Source organism: Oryctolagus cuniculus, chromosome 6 (genome assembly GCF_051225735.1).
Source record: "Oryctolagus cuniculus isolate XC-2025 breed Fujian yellow rabbit chromosome 6, ASM5122573v1, whole genome shotgun sequence".
Classification (NCBI taxonomy): domain Eukaryota; kingdom Metazoa; phylum Chordata; class Mammalia; order Lagomorpha; family Leporidae; genus Oryctolagus; species Oryctolagus cuniculus.
The window spans coordinates 117,215,408-117,230,944 of NC_142872.1; the positions used below are offsets into that span (position 1 = coordinate 117,215,408).

The 15,537-nt window shown below is 36.3% G+C and overlaps 1 protein-coding gene across 1 annotated transcript in view; it reads left to right on the forward strand.

Moving 5' to 3' along the window:
- Positions 1-13,078, forward strand: part of LRRC69 (leucine rich repeat containing 69) — a 109,279-nt gene extending 96,201 nt beyond the window's left edge. The window contains exon 8 of the mRNA XM_017341434.4: positions 12,737-13,078. Within this exon, the coding sequence (XP_017196923.3) occupies positions 12,737-12,847 (111 nt within the window). The 3' untranslated portion in view covers positions 12,848-13,078. The remainder of the gene's footprint in view (positions 1-12,736) is intronic.
- The last annotated feature ends 2,459 nt before the right edge of the window (positions 13,079-15,537 follow it).

A 15,537-nucleotide genomic window follows, 5' to 3' on the forward strand; every position in this document is an offset into this window, starting at 1 on the left:
AGGTTCTAATAACAAAGTAAGATGTCAGAAAGGTAGATAGATTTTTATCAGAAGCAACAACAGATAACACAATATTTATGGACCAGAAAACATGTAGGTTATTTTAGATATGCTAACCCAGGCTTAAGCTATGGCGGTTCCATACTATCCTTGTTACCCCTAGGAAGCAGAGCAGAGATTTAAAAGGCCACTTTAAGTAGGTCATTTATAATCCTACAGAATGAAATCAGGGAACTGTCACTGGAGTTCACATCACCTGACATCAGGTATTTTCACAGTATTGGTGTCTAGTAGCTATCAGGATCCCCAAGGCAAGTAGTGATTAAGAGATGTTAAGTCAGCTACAGCTAGGGGTATAGAACTATTTAAAATTTTTCTCACAGTGTCCTTTGTCGGAATGTTTGAGACCACTGAGTATTTTTAAATGTGACATGTGAAAACCCAGCTGATGTCATATCTTTGTGGATGAGCTTTCATTTATCACAAAGAAATCATATTAAATAATTAGGAAAGGACATGTACATAATTTCTAAGAAATTCATACAATCACCATCATCTAACATGGCATCAGGTTTGCAAAAATACTTTCTAAGGAATTAGAAGCCTAATAGGAATACCAAATATTTTTTTTCCTCTCTATTAGTCATTTGTACTAGGAACATCCACTTGTGCTTAGGAAAAATACTTAAAAAGAGGAAATATTTAATCAGAGAAAACATCCTCAACCTAGTTAAATTTTTACTGGGCTGTATTCATACTGTTAAAGTTCTCAATGAATAAGAAACAGCCAGTTGTCCAGTCTTTAATGTGTTAATGCTTTTGCTATGAAACTGGCTTTGTCAAAAATAAGTCAGTTTTCCAACCAGAAAGTTTTGAAGTCTTCATGGCACTTAGCAGAATTTGAGGTTATTTGTTTATTTGGTGTTTGATATCTATCTACCATTGAATCCAAAGCTCAAGGAATTCAAGGATAATTTTATTTTTGTTTGACTTTAAATAGGGTCAGCTTATCACTGTGTTTGGAATATATTTTATTTCTGCTGAATGATGAATCAGATCTAGATTTGAATATTGGCTCCTCTTTTTGTTATCTTATAAGTGTATTATATCAAATATATCATAGAGAAAAGTTGGCAAACCTAGTCAAAATGAGGAAAGAGGGCTAATGTCAAGCTTTTCAGAAAACACTTGATTTAGAGCTAGTCTTAAAGCCCAAGAGAACATTGAAATAATGGTTGAGAAGAAATTTAGAAGTCAAAACCAGCTGGGCATTAAACAACAATAAAAGGAAAGATCAACACTGGGAAATGAGAATAGAAATCTATTTGTCCTCAAGATGGAGTACATATGTAGTTCTGATCACAAATGTGACTTATCTGTAAGCTCCCCACATTATCATCTGGAATAGACTGCTATAGTCAAAAGGTATTTAATGAGTACTACATGTCAGATTACTTGACAAATTTGCCAAAACACCCAGTTTTTCAATGGCCATAGTTCGAACACCCTGGACAAGTTTCCTCGCTCTTATTTGCTCTGAAAGACTCCTTTTCAAAATTCTCTGATGAGCTGCTAGTCTCATTTAAGTCTGTCTTACAGAAATTACAACGTAATGAAAATAACTACACATATTCTTGGTACAAAGTGTGTGTCTGATGTACTAAGTATATCACCTGGAAAACTTAATGTCCCAAACAACCCCAAGGACACTGCTGAGAAACCTGAGGCACAGAGTAGTAAAGTGATTTTTGCCAAATGCCCAGAGCTGCTAAGTAGACACTGTGAGGAGAGAACCCATACATGGGATTCCTTGCTCTTAACAAAATTTGCTGTGCTATCTTTCTTCTGCTTTTCAACCCAGATATTCACCCATTCATTTCAAATTAGGTTAAAATATTGATGTTAAATCACTTTCTTCTGCCGTTTATTCAATGGAATTTATTTATTTATTTATTTTCCTGCAATGTGCGAGGTTCTTGCCCAGGGCCTGAAAATACAGAACTCTGACCCTTGAGAAACTCACATATTCCCAGGAGGATTGGGACAATAAAGTGATTGGAATCTAAAAACTTAGGCTTGATGACCAGCCCCACCACTTGCAACCTGTGTCATTTTAATTTCTTCTTTGAGACTAAGCTTCATCATCTGTCAAATGACAATATTAACAGTACCTATCTCACATATAGTTGTGTTGACAGATATGTGAAGTGATGTACAGGTGGTGCTTAGCATAGCAGGTGCTTAATAAAGAGCACATAGTAAATACTTAATAAAGATAGTCTTTTATTTTCAAATCAAGGTCTTCAGACAAGAATGATTTACATTCCTGTGATAAGTAGATATGAGGATGTCCCGGGTGTTATAAGAAGAAGGCATCTCATTAAGATGGGATATCCGCTAGTCTATCCCTGTGGCCTAGCCTAGTACTTTGGTTTGGTATTTGGAGAATACATAATAAAGGTTAAGGATATTTTATGAGACAGTTCTTGGAAATGTGCTTTGAAGGATAGGCTAAAGAACCAGAAATCAGACATATCAGGTAAGTAATTGCCCATGGAAAGGCAATATTGGGCAAATAAGTTACACGGTGAGTAGAGGAAACTCACTGAAAATGAGGGATCAGAGACAAATCCGGAGAAAAAGCTGTATGAGATTCGGAGGTCTCTAACATGGGAAGTGTGAACTTAATTTCAAAAGCTGCCACTTTTGTTGGCAAGAGCTGCCTTAACGATGCACCACAGACTGAGGACTTCAACAGCAGACACTCTCATTCTGGAGGACAGAAGGGTTAGCTTCTAAGATCTCTTTCCTGGACTTGCAGATGACAGCCTTTTCCCTGTGTCTTGTCATGGTCTTCCTACTTTATCTGTCTATCCTAATTTCCTCTCTTTTATGAGGATGCCTGCCATATTGAATTAGAACCCATCCACAATGAGTTCATGTTAACTTACCACTTTAAATACTCTATCTCCAAACAGAGTTGTATTCAGAGATCCTTGAGTAGTGGCAAGGAAGATTTATTAAGACTGTAACATGTGGATCTTTGGGTGACACAATTCAACCCATAACAGCTGCCTACAGTTGTTGAGGTAATGGCAGTAGGAGGAAGAAGCTTTTGGTTGACAGGGAGCTTGCAGCTAGAAATATGGATTTTTTTGTAATGACCATGGCATTTGAAGCCATTAGAATGAACACTGCTCAGGGAAACTTGCCCAGTGATGCAGATGACCAGAAGGATAGAACCCTGAGGACAGCACTAGTGATAATAAGGCAAAAGTAGGAGTCAGGAAGGGAGAATGAGAAAGAACAAGTAGGGACCAAGGAGCAAAACCAGGTAGCGTGGGTGCAGATTTCCATCTGTAAAACACAATGTGCATTAAATAGTTTTCTTACTTTAAATTCTGCTTGGCTTCTGATACTACCTTCAGGTTTCTTTTCACTGCAGCATAGCATACACATTTTAATTTTTAACCCAAAGAGAAAGTGCTAATAAATTCATTGATTGATGGTGATACAATTGCTCCCAAAAGCTGCCTTTGTATAGCTGAAAGGTCATCTGTGAAAGAAAGATAAGGATTTTCTCTGTTGAACTGAAGGGTGGAACACAGAACCTCTGGTATTTTGGACAGAAAGATGGAAGAACTTTTGTAGAGGATTTTAAACACACATGCACACACACACACACACATACACACAGACTCTCACACTTGAGTAACCACTATTAGTGGTTCATTTGTTCAAAGTCTTACATGATCTGAGTTTGTAGGTTAACATTAGTCATCACTGAAGAAATGATAAATATGGTGAATAGAGGAATAAAAAGATTTGGTATCTACATAAATTAATTAAAATACTTAAAAAGGAAATATTTTTATCAATTAAATATGTCTGAGAGTACTATAAAAATAACAAGAGTGGCGTAAAAATATAACATGGATTATGACTGAAGAAACTAACTGGAGAGCTGTCCTAGCTAATGGCAGAAAATGTTCAAATATTAAAGAATGATGCAATCTCTCAAACTGAAGGAGTGCATTGAGTGCCTAGTAGAATAAATAATAAGAAAATCTGTGTGTAGACACATTTTGACAAAAATGCATACCACAAAAGCTAAACTAGTAAGAGCTAAAGATCAAATGTTAAGACAAGATAGATCACCTATAAAATGAAGCAAGACACTAGGCTGAAAATCAAGTTTGCATTGGCAGTTAAAAAACAGAAGGATAATATCCTGAAAACAGTAGAGGAAACTTAAAAATCTAGAATTATATGACCAGATAAGTTGATAGGCCAAAGGTATGACAGTATCAGAAAATTGTGTGAATAAAAATTGTGAAAAGGAAAGTTGTCTATCATGGAAGCAATCACTGAATCTTTCATTCTAACCTTATTAAAATCATTTAAAAATTAGTAATATTTAGTAGGTGTATGATAGTGAAAATGTATTTGACAATTGAATTAGAATATCTATAGTATAAATTAATAAAGAATGCTAAACAAATTTAAAGTTATTGAAATTTGTTAAAATTGATAAAATTAGATTAGAAATTGAAAAATAATTTTTTTAACTTTTATTTAATAAATATAAATTTCCAAAGTACAGCTTTTGGATTACAGTGGCTTCCCCACTCCCCGTAATAAAAATTTTATTGAGGTTGTTTAGTTCCCTGATTCCAGAGTGAAAAGATGCGTAAAGTACATTGCGATGGTAACCAGATAACTAAGTTGGTAAGCAGTTGCTTTTATGTCTTTAGAAAATTGTGCTGCCTTTTAACTTAAGTAGACAGAGAGGGAACATAAAACTAGTTTGCCTATGAGCCTCCATTTCCATTGAAAAGTCTTTAATTTCTTGATTATCTCTTTAGAAACTAAACATGGCAAATGCTGACCTTTCTAGTAAATAATTTATCTTGAAGGGAGAACACACTTAATAATTCCAGTGTCTGCCCTTGTTATGTGTGTCAGAATGTTCTGCCTCTAACCAGGTTTTTGCTCGAAGGAAGGAGATGCTGGATGATAAATGAGTCTTTATTGTTGACATGAAACACAGAAACAACCAACTATCAAGCGACTATGATTTGTATTCAGGTGAAGTGAAATGATGTCATACTTGCCTTGGGAAATAATGAGATGAAAATTGGAAAATAGTCAATGAAAAATTTTACTCAAATATTTTCTTTGACCATAATTTATCCAGATGGTTTTGAATTTTTGTAAATGTTGTGGTCCTGCCCCCTGAGTTGTTACTCCTTAAAATGAAATTAATCTTGGCCGGCGCCGCGGCTTACTAGGCTAATCCTCCGCCTTACTGCGCCGGCATAGCGGGTTCTAGTCCCCGTCGGGGCACCGGATTCTGTCCCAGTTGCCCCTCTTCCAGGCCAGCTCTCTGCTGTGGCCAGGGAGTGCAGTGGAGGATGGCCCAAGTGCTTGGGCCCTGCGCCCCATGGAGACCAGGATAAGTAGCTGGCTCCTGCCATCTGATCAGCGCGGTGCGCCGGCTACAGCGTGCCGGCCACGGCGGCCATTGGAGGGTGAACCAACGGCAAAGGAAGACCTTTCTCTCTGTCTCTCTCTCTCACTGTCCACTCTGCCTGTCAAAAAAAAAAAATGATAATTAATCTTGATGTAATTTATTTTTCAGTATTAATGACTAATGATATAAATCTTTGAAACAGAAACAAAAATTAATCCTCTTTTGTTACTACTGACTTGGGTCATATTTGAACTAGTGACTTAGAAATAACCTGTATAGTCTCATAAAATACTTTCCAAACACTTGAGTGATCCTGTGCCCAAGATGTGCATTTGATAGTTTTCATCTCTTATAGTTTCATTAGTTGAACTTAATATTTCCCCAGATTCCTTTAAAGTTGAAGAGTTTAGGGAGGGAATGTTTTGGAACATGAACTTTCAACCCTGTGTTGAATGATGTAATGTAATTAAAACTACCCTCAAAAGAGATTAGACTGAGCAGGTCTCTCTACAAATGAGTGAAAACGCTCATCTACTTTATGAAAATAAATGAAAATTTGTAACCTTAATTCCTTTTTTATGACAAGCTGCCAGTAATGAAACATAATATAAGATTACATTTAATAATTTTACTCATTACTTATAAAGGAAAATCTTACTTTGCAGTAAAAAGTTATTACTGTTAAGACACCACTGACATTCATTTATGAAACTGATCATTTCAATCAGTCAACTGTGAAAATGAGCACTGATTAGTCAACTTAATATATGTTAGGCACTAAGAAGATCAGGAGGCATCACATTTCTAATTCTAAACAGTCATGAAAGTAATATGTATTCATTGCTCAGAAAAATTGAAATGGTATGTTTGTCCCTTATTATTTTTCCAGAAAATAACAAAAACAATCATAAACGAATTCATACACTGTGTCATGATTACTTTTACTTCTATGAGAACTCCTTGAATCCTCTTTTCTCTTTAGAGAACCTTTGTTCGTAAAACTGCTGGTTAGAGTTACAGTTACATTCAGGATCTATGAATTTGTTCTTCTAAAGAATTTTAAATTGTATTCAAGTTCAGTTCATTTATCTGAAACTGTGCACATCACTAAAATGTTCCAACCACCCATATGAAATTCAAAGGATATTGATGATACTGGGAATGAGGTTGGAGAGGGAGGCCTCTCTGTAGATAACTGGCTGGAACTTGAGTGGGATTTTCTGTCTGGTTTCTGTCCTTACCACAATCCAAAATGCCCTAAGGGTGTATCACGTAAGCAAAGATGCTTTTGAGAATAAAAAAACGGACATTATTAATAGTTGCAAAAGGAACAGAAAACCAGGGCTTTCTTAAACAAATCTGAATCTATGACTACCTTTCCTAAATGGGGTAGGAGTACTTGTTAACTTCATAGTTGTGCTCGTTGTTGGCACTAAACATTCTGAATGTTCATCTCGGATTTTAAAAATTATTTCTAGTCACTCCATAAATATTGAGAGCCTACTTTAAGTAGGAAACTGGCTGCTAAATACAATGCAAATAAGTAGGGGACATAATCTGTCCCAAATGGTTTAAAATGTGAGTTTAAAGATATAAAAAGACACTAGCAATATACACTAAATGCTTGGAAGATAATTGCTCTGCCTTCAAAGTGGAAGCTGAGATCACACTTAATAATTACATTAGGGAAGGTTATCTGACTTTGAAAGGGCCCAGAAAGATTCTGGGACTTATTCAGATCCTTGAATTGGGTAGAATTCAGATACACGGAGAAGGGAGCAGGGAGACATTTTAAGAGACTAGTATGGAGGAGAATGAATCATGCTTACAGGACTGTGCATCCATGAAGTTGGTTTGTGATGGGAATGAGGAGAGGAGACATGAGGAAGGAAGGGCAGCAACATTTGTTCATTGATTAAGTATGGGAAGTCACTGAGCTTTGTGGAGGAGAAAAGAGAGTCCAAAGAGGAGCTAATTTGGGAGGCAAGACCCCAGATTTCAGGTGATGCCTGGAAACTTCAAATGGATGTGTTTAACCATCAATCGGAGAAGGTTGGGAAGAGCACAGCAATACACTTTTATTTTATTTTAAAGATTTTATTTGTTTACTTGAAAGAGTTACAGAGAGGCAAAGTCAGAGACAGAGACAGAGACAGAGAGAGAGAGGTCTTCCATCCGCTGGTTCACTCCCCAGATGGCTGCAACGGCTGGAGCTACACCGATCCAAGCCAGGAGCCGGGAGTTTTCTCCGGGTCTCCCATGTGGGTGCAGGGGCCCAAGGAGTTGGGCCTTCTTCCACTGCTTTCCCAGGCCATGGCAGAGAACTGGATCGGAAGTGGGGCATCAGGGACTCAAACCGGTGCCCACATGGGATGCCGGCACTGCAGGCAGTGGCCTTAACCACTACGCCACAGTGCCAGCCCCTGTACTTTTGTACATTATATGAGAACTCTTTCCAACAATTTTTTCTTTCAAACTATTCTACAATGGTCATTCAACTGTAATAAAACCCTTTATTGATGAAAAAGCCTGGGAGACATACTATGACTAACAATAATTTAGAATTTAGTGAACTTTAAGTGTCTTGAATCATGTGACCAGCTATCTTCTCAAAATATCTGGATTAGTTTCCTATGTGGATAATGAAAGGATTAAACCAAAGTTCTTCTATTTTGAAAGGGCCTCAATTCCATGAGAGGGAATGGTTGCAATATCATGCTTTCCAATTCTTGTTAGAACAAGATACCTCTAGCAGTTTTCTACTCATGTTGTAATAAGTTACCATAAACGTAATCGTTCAAGAAAAATGTATTCCCTTACATAAAGTCTAGTAGGTCAGAAATCTAACATAGACCCCCACTGTGAAAATCAAGGTGTGATAGGCTGTGTTTCATACTGGAGGTTCTGGTCAGAGTCTGTCTTCTTGTGCGTGGCTCATGGTCCTCTTCCTTCACCTTCAAAGCAGTGGGGGCTGATCAAGTCCTTCTCACATCACATCACTTGGATCTTCTCTTCCCTTCTTCCTTCTCTTTGAACAAATCTGTGGTTATATTGAGTTCACTTGGATAATTCAGGCTAACCTACATATGTCCAAGTCTTTAACATAATCACATCAAGACAGTCCATTTGGCAAGTAAAGTGAGACATAGTCACAGGTTCCAAGAACTAGGTTGTGGATACATTTGGAGGAGCATTATTTTGTCTACCATGATATTTTTTCCTGAGGAAATGGAAACCATCTTATCATCTTCTCCCTTTTTCTATTCCTTTTGTTTCAAATAATATTGAAGCCTTATTCAAACGTTACTTTGATAATTTTTGATTTCTCAAGTTGAAGATATGGCAGTGATTGTCACCAAGCCATATGTTAAATGGTTTTTTAAAATGTCTCAATTCTACCATTCAACGAACATAAAACTTAGCAAACACATTTAAATTTAGAGTTGAAAACTACTTTTCCCTAAATGGAAATAGGATATAATTGTTTGTTTTATTTGTTTCAGGAAATAATACATTCATTGTAAATAGTAAAGAATGAAAATTAAACTTAAGTATAGCATTTCACTTTTTAAAGCTTTGTGCGGAAATGATATCCTTTCAAAATAAAGGCATTTCTAATCATAGGTCAACTCTGTTTCCTCTTCTCTGGCTTTATATAAATGACATTTAATTCTGTGTTTTAATTTCTATCTGAAAACATCAACCAAAGTGGAAAATATCTTTGACAGAACCATGGGAATTTGTTAATTGAGGTTTGTGGAGATTCTTTACAAGACAGAGTGTCATTGGTGCTTTGTAACATTCATTTCAAATAGATGTTTGAAGGAACTTCTGAAAGCTTATGGAAAATGCATAGTATGAAATAACTATGCATGGATTTCAAAACTTCTTGTACCCAGATAAACTTCTTTTAATCTCATTTCCACAGCCTTCTTGAAGTATCGTTATATGTAATGCCATTAGAAACAATTGCAGTTATGCCACAAATGGAAATACAAATTTCAATTTTTTTCATGCAAATATTACTGAATATGATGACAATAGTTGGAAAAGTGTCTGTGCAAGGAATCATGTTGATCCTTTTTTCTCAGCAAAATTTTCAGAAATCAACTCATATCCCTGAGAAATATATTACAAATAGAAATTATAAGTTAAGGAATAATCACTAATGAAGTTTCAAATTCATTATAAGATAGACAATGGCCCTTGGCAAAACAAACAAAAAGATAAGCAAAACATTCAGTTTATTCTAATTAACTAAACAATAACCCGTCCAAGAGGGGGAAAGAGGGACACAATCACTTTGCATTCCTGCTTGCAACAAGAGCCAACCCAAATTCTGCCCATGCAATTTCTTAATGACACATGGGGAATGGCTAAAACCACACTGGAAATAGAAAATGCTTTTAATAGTTTCGATTATAAACATTTCACTTCATGGGGAAACTAGGCAAAGCAAATTGAATAATGCATGGCTCCATTTGTTTCTTTGGCTTATGTTTGTTTCTTTCTCTAACTTCCTTCTCTTAGTTCATGACTCTATCATTTGCTTAGGATTCTAAAACAAGAGCTGAGCAAATGTGTGCAGTCTGATTTGATGTCAATAAACCATTAGTGCTATCTGAGCTATATTACAGAAGAAGGCAGGGAGAGCCAGTTGGATGGGAATGTTGACCCTTGTGTGGAAAATAAAAAGGTCATGCTTAGCTTTTGATTTTTGTTAGTTCTCCAAGCAGACTTTAAACACCTAGCCATTATAGTGAGGTAATCTATATTATCTTCTTTAGAATAGATTTAAATATACATGATGTGTCTACATTAGAGAAATAATGATGCATTCTTTTTACTTCTGGAATAATGTATTTATTGCTGATATCTCATGGTTTAACATGTCATAGTCAATTTATTGTTTATACTGTATGTTTACACAATTCAATATGCATGTTCTTGAATTTCTGCTCTAATAGTTCACCCTTCCCAAAATGTTCTTTTGCCTCCTCTCCAGGCAGTCACATTCTGGTCATACTTCAAAATTCAGCTCAGTTTTTTTTTTAATGTAAAATCTTGCTTAATATCAGCCTATGTTAGTATTCTCTGCATTTACACAGAATTTATCATTAAGTTGAGCCATATGTTTCTAGTTATATTTTGTCTTTTCAACTAGATGCTGGGAAAGGTTTTTAAAGCGTGGATTTTTTTTGGCTATGTATCTTTGTATCTTTGACACTTTGCCTAATGACATGTAGATTCTCAGTTACTTTTATTTGTCAGTACTCTTTGTCAAAATTATTTAATTCAGACACTATCTCAAATTATGATTAAGGTCCAGGGGTGAGTGTGGTTGAATAAATAGTGAGTTGTGGCCAGGTTAGGCTCCCAATGTTATCATGAAGAATATGTCCGTTTTTATAGTCTCAATTTTCCTTTGTCTTCATTTTCAGGCAGTAGTTCCTTAAATTGTACCTTCTGGGGTGGAGAGAGAGCTTCCCTTCTTCAAAAGACAAGAGAAAGTCCTGGGTCAGAGGCTCATTGGCTTTTGGGGACTGTCTTGAGTCATTTGCTTTCCCTAGATTAGTCACACAATTGTCACAGGGAAGTGGTCAAGATATTGGCTGGGCGGAGTTACATGGCTTTATATTGACCCAAAGCATGTGATGAATTGTCTTCTTACTCTCCCATTATGTGGACTGATATTGGTGGAGGGACTGTTCTCCTTCCTTTCCCTTAGAAGAAAAAGTGGGCTTTTGTGGCAGCAGAATGGCAAATGGCTGCTAGATGGACAACACCAAGATCCCATTGTGGAAAGTAACTGTTTTCTGATTGATCAACTGAACATCTTTGCAGGAAAGAATTTATATTTGCATATATTCCACATCATTTTTCCCCTTCATCTAAAATAGCATATGATTAGGGTAGTGCTATGTGTCCTCTAAGCACTTCACAATAATTGTTGGGGGTACAGGTGAAAGTGATATGTTTAGGACTTTGGATCATCACTAATAAATCACCAGTGTTAGAAGGCTGCTATTTCCACAAGGATGGATTAACAATTATGTCTATATGTTCAAACTTATAAGTTATATCTCAAAGTTCTTTTGTGGAAACGTAAGCAGAACAGTGGTTACATCTCTCACTGCGGCTTGTGATGATGTTGGCTGATGGGTTCCATGGTAAACTAAGCCACACTATCAACCGACTTAGCCTAACAGTTGTGTGGCCCTGTTTGAAAGCCTTACTGAGAACTGTATTGACTATAGAAGTTGATTATAAGGTATAGCAATGATAAAAATTGTGGGGTTGCCATTATTTAAAATATAAGTGGTCTGGACATGTATGCTATGTTAGCTAATAGGACTTTTGACTGCCTGTGTTGTGCACTGAGAAGAAATATCTGCGATATTTGAAATATAAAACTTAAGTTATATATTGGACAATTTGCTTGAGACTCAACCAGTGAAGTTCTTAATGAACATTGCAAAAAGTGAACCAAGAAGATGAGGAGAACTAATTTCCATGGGAAATGGATGCTGAACGGGCAAGACCAAGATGCCCATTGGGACATTCAGGAAATGTATGATAATTGACAATTTAACACCCCTATAGGCAGAAGTCAGATTCACATTTATTGTACTTTTTTAAGATTTATTTTTATTTTTTTGAATGACAGAGTTAGAAAGGGAGAGAGAGAGAGAGAGAGAGAGAAGTTCCATATGCTTGTACACTCGTTGTACACTCCCCAAATGGCTGCAATTGCCAGAGCTGGCTCAGGCTGAAGCCAGGAGGCAGGAGATTCCTCTGCATCTCCCATGTGGGTTCAGAGGCCCAAGGGTTTGAACTGTCCTCTGCTGCTATTCCCACGTACATTGGCAGGGAGCTGGATTTAAAGTGGAGCAGCCGGGACTCAAACCAGTGCCCATGTTGGGTGCTGGTGCTACAGGCAGCAGCTTAACTGGTTACACCACAACACCAGCCTGACTGAACTATATTTCACTCTCATCCAAAATATTTTATGGTTACTTTACATAATAATGTTTGGCCAAAAGCACATATAATCCTTTATCATATGAATTATGTTTACTGTTGAGTATGTCTTTCATAGACAGTTAAGTTTAATTGTGTATGGGAAAGGAACAAATCAAGCATAAATAGAAGAATGTGTCCTCTAGAAGTCAGTGTTTTGAAACTCCTAAGAAATAAAATATTTATTTTAATCAAATATTTATTGAGTACTGTCTTAATTTAATTTTTAATCTTTATTTTTAGAACTGGAAGATAAGCAGGAATCTACAGCTGATACCTCTCCAAGTATTAGTTTGTTCTTACAAATGTTTTACTCAACGTGGTGCTAACCTCTTTGGAATTGTTCAGGCATAGAACAGGTGAGATGCTTCTTCAGGACCTCTCTGGATTGCTCTGTAGCGCTGTACACATATTATGACCTACTTATGGTACCATGCTGTGTCTGTTCTCTTTGTCAATACATCAAGTAAAGGAAAAATAACTCAGCCATAAAGATCACGGTTTAAGCACTACCTTTAGATTGCTTAGATTTTTAGGCATGCTGTTTTTTTGGTTTAAAAACAAAATAAAAAATGAAAAAATAAAGCTTTGGCAAATGAGTGTTATTCTTTCTTGTTATTTTATAATCAGTACCCTTGTTTTCTAGATAAGTATTAATAGACTTTGATGGAGAAAGAATTACCTTATTAACATTTTGCAATAGAAAGAGAACCACTTTTTAGTTCTAGCTGTATTTCATTTTTGTAATTTGACTTGAGGCACTAGCATCTAGTGACTAAGATAAAACCTTCAATACACATAAAAATGGGTGAAGGCTGGAAACTCAGATTTGGCAACTCCTAACATCATTTTATTACTGCTTTCAAAGTTCTTTCCTTCCTTCATTCCTTTGTAGCTTTTCACAAGAGAAACTGACAAGAGCCAAAGTGGCAATGTTGAAATGAGAATTTGCCTCATTTTCCTTGAATGACAACATAAAACTAGAAAAAGAAATGGTGAAAGCACATGGTATATTTTGCAGAGTATTGGTTCCTGGAAGTGTGATTCTGTCAGCATCAACCATATTACCTTGGAACTTGTTAGAAATGCAAATTACTTGACTCTATCACAGAAGGACTGCATTGGAAACTCTGAGAATGGTCCAACAATTTCTGATTTCACAAATTCTGTTGGTGATTTCTTTGCATGTTCTAGTTTGAGAACAACAGGGACAGAGTAATAAAAATAGAGTTGCTATGAATTCTTACAGCAAGAAATTTAACCATGATTTTATATTTAAACTCCACTAGAAATATATATTTTACACAACTATTTGGTAGTCATTCTGATGGAAAGCAAAGTGGAGTCTACTATGTACAAAATCCTACTTAGGCAATTTATGACATCAGATCAGGATGTACCGCTTCATGTATCAGAGTTGCCACTAGCATACCTTGGAAGCTAATTCAATGGAGTGTAGCAGAAAGGCCCTCAGTTCCAGAGAAGAAGGTTCAGGCCTCACTGAGATGGAGATGAGGCCTCAAGGTAACTATTTAAAGGCTTCATTAACCATGAATGCATTTTAAGCAAAAACAAAAGCAAAGTACAAATAAAAGACATAGGAACACATTAAAATCAGTTTCAGGCATAAACTATGCAGGTTTATTGAGGGAAAACCACTCAGTAAGTTAATTTTGATTAGGGAAATGTTTTCATACAATCTGTGCTATGAAAAAGTGTTTTATTTACTATTTTCATTCCATGACCTCAACTACAATTTATTTTCCATCTTGATCTTGGGCAGAAAATTCTATAAATTCATCCATTAATATATTCATTTATGCATTGAATTTCAGGTAGCTCTTTGAAGTTCAGGTGAAACAAAAGAGAGACTTGACTTTCTACTACTACCTTTCTATTCCTCTCCTCTTCATATTTCAAGGCACTGCAACCCAGTTTCTGACCTACCATTGCACAACGAATGATCTCTTATAGGTTATCAATGACTTTCTCCCAATACCTCTGCTCCTCATATAGCTGGCACTCTCTAGGTTTGGGCTTAACTGATCATATTGTTTTGTTAATTTATTTTTTAAATTTTATTTAAGGAATACAAATTTCATGTATTTCATATATATATATATACATATATATGTATAGTTTAAGGAACATAGTAGTACTCCTCATCCTACCCTCTCTCCTACCCATGCTCCCACCCTTCTTCCTCCTCCCTCTCCTATTCCCATTCTTAATTTTTGCATATTTTTTAAATTAACTATTTTCTGTTGACTTTATACTCATAAGATTAACCCTACACTAAGTAAAAAGTTCAAAAAATAGTATGAAGAAAAAAAGCACTGTTCTTCAACAGTTGAGGCAAGTGCTATAAATAGTCATTGAATCTCAAAATGTCAATTTCACTCCTATAGATTACCTTTTGGGTACTCTATTCATTACCACAAATCATGGAAAACATATAGAATTTGTCTTTTTTGGACTGGCTTATTTCACTAAGTATAATAGTTTCCAGTTGCATCCATTTTGTTGCAAAAGATGGAATTTCATTTTTTTTCACAGCTGAGTAGTACTGCAGAGTGTTATCCAGTCATCAGTTGATTGACATCTGGGTTAATTCCATATCTCAGTGACTGTGAATTGAGCTGCAATAAACATGGGGGTACGAATAACTCTTTCATATGCTGGTTTCATTTTGTTTGGGTAAATTCCCAGAAGTGGGCTGGCTGGGTCACATGGTAGGTCTACATTCAGATTTCTGAGGTATCTCCATACGGTCGTATACAGTGGCTGCACAAGTTTACATTCCTACCAACAGTGGATTAGGGTACCTTTTCCCTCCACATCCTCACATCATTTGTTGTTGTTGTTGTTGTTTTTTTTTTTTTTTTTTTTGACAGGCAGAGTTAGACAGTGAGAGAGAGAGACAGAGAGAAAGGTCTTCCTTTTTCCATTGGTTCCCCCCTCCCCTAAGTGGCACTACTGCCAGCGCATCACAGCTGATGCGCTGTGCCGATCGGAAGCCAGAAGCCAGGTGCTTCCTCCTGGTC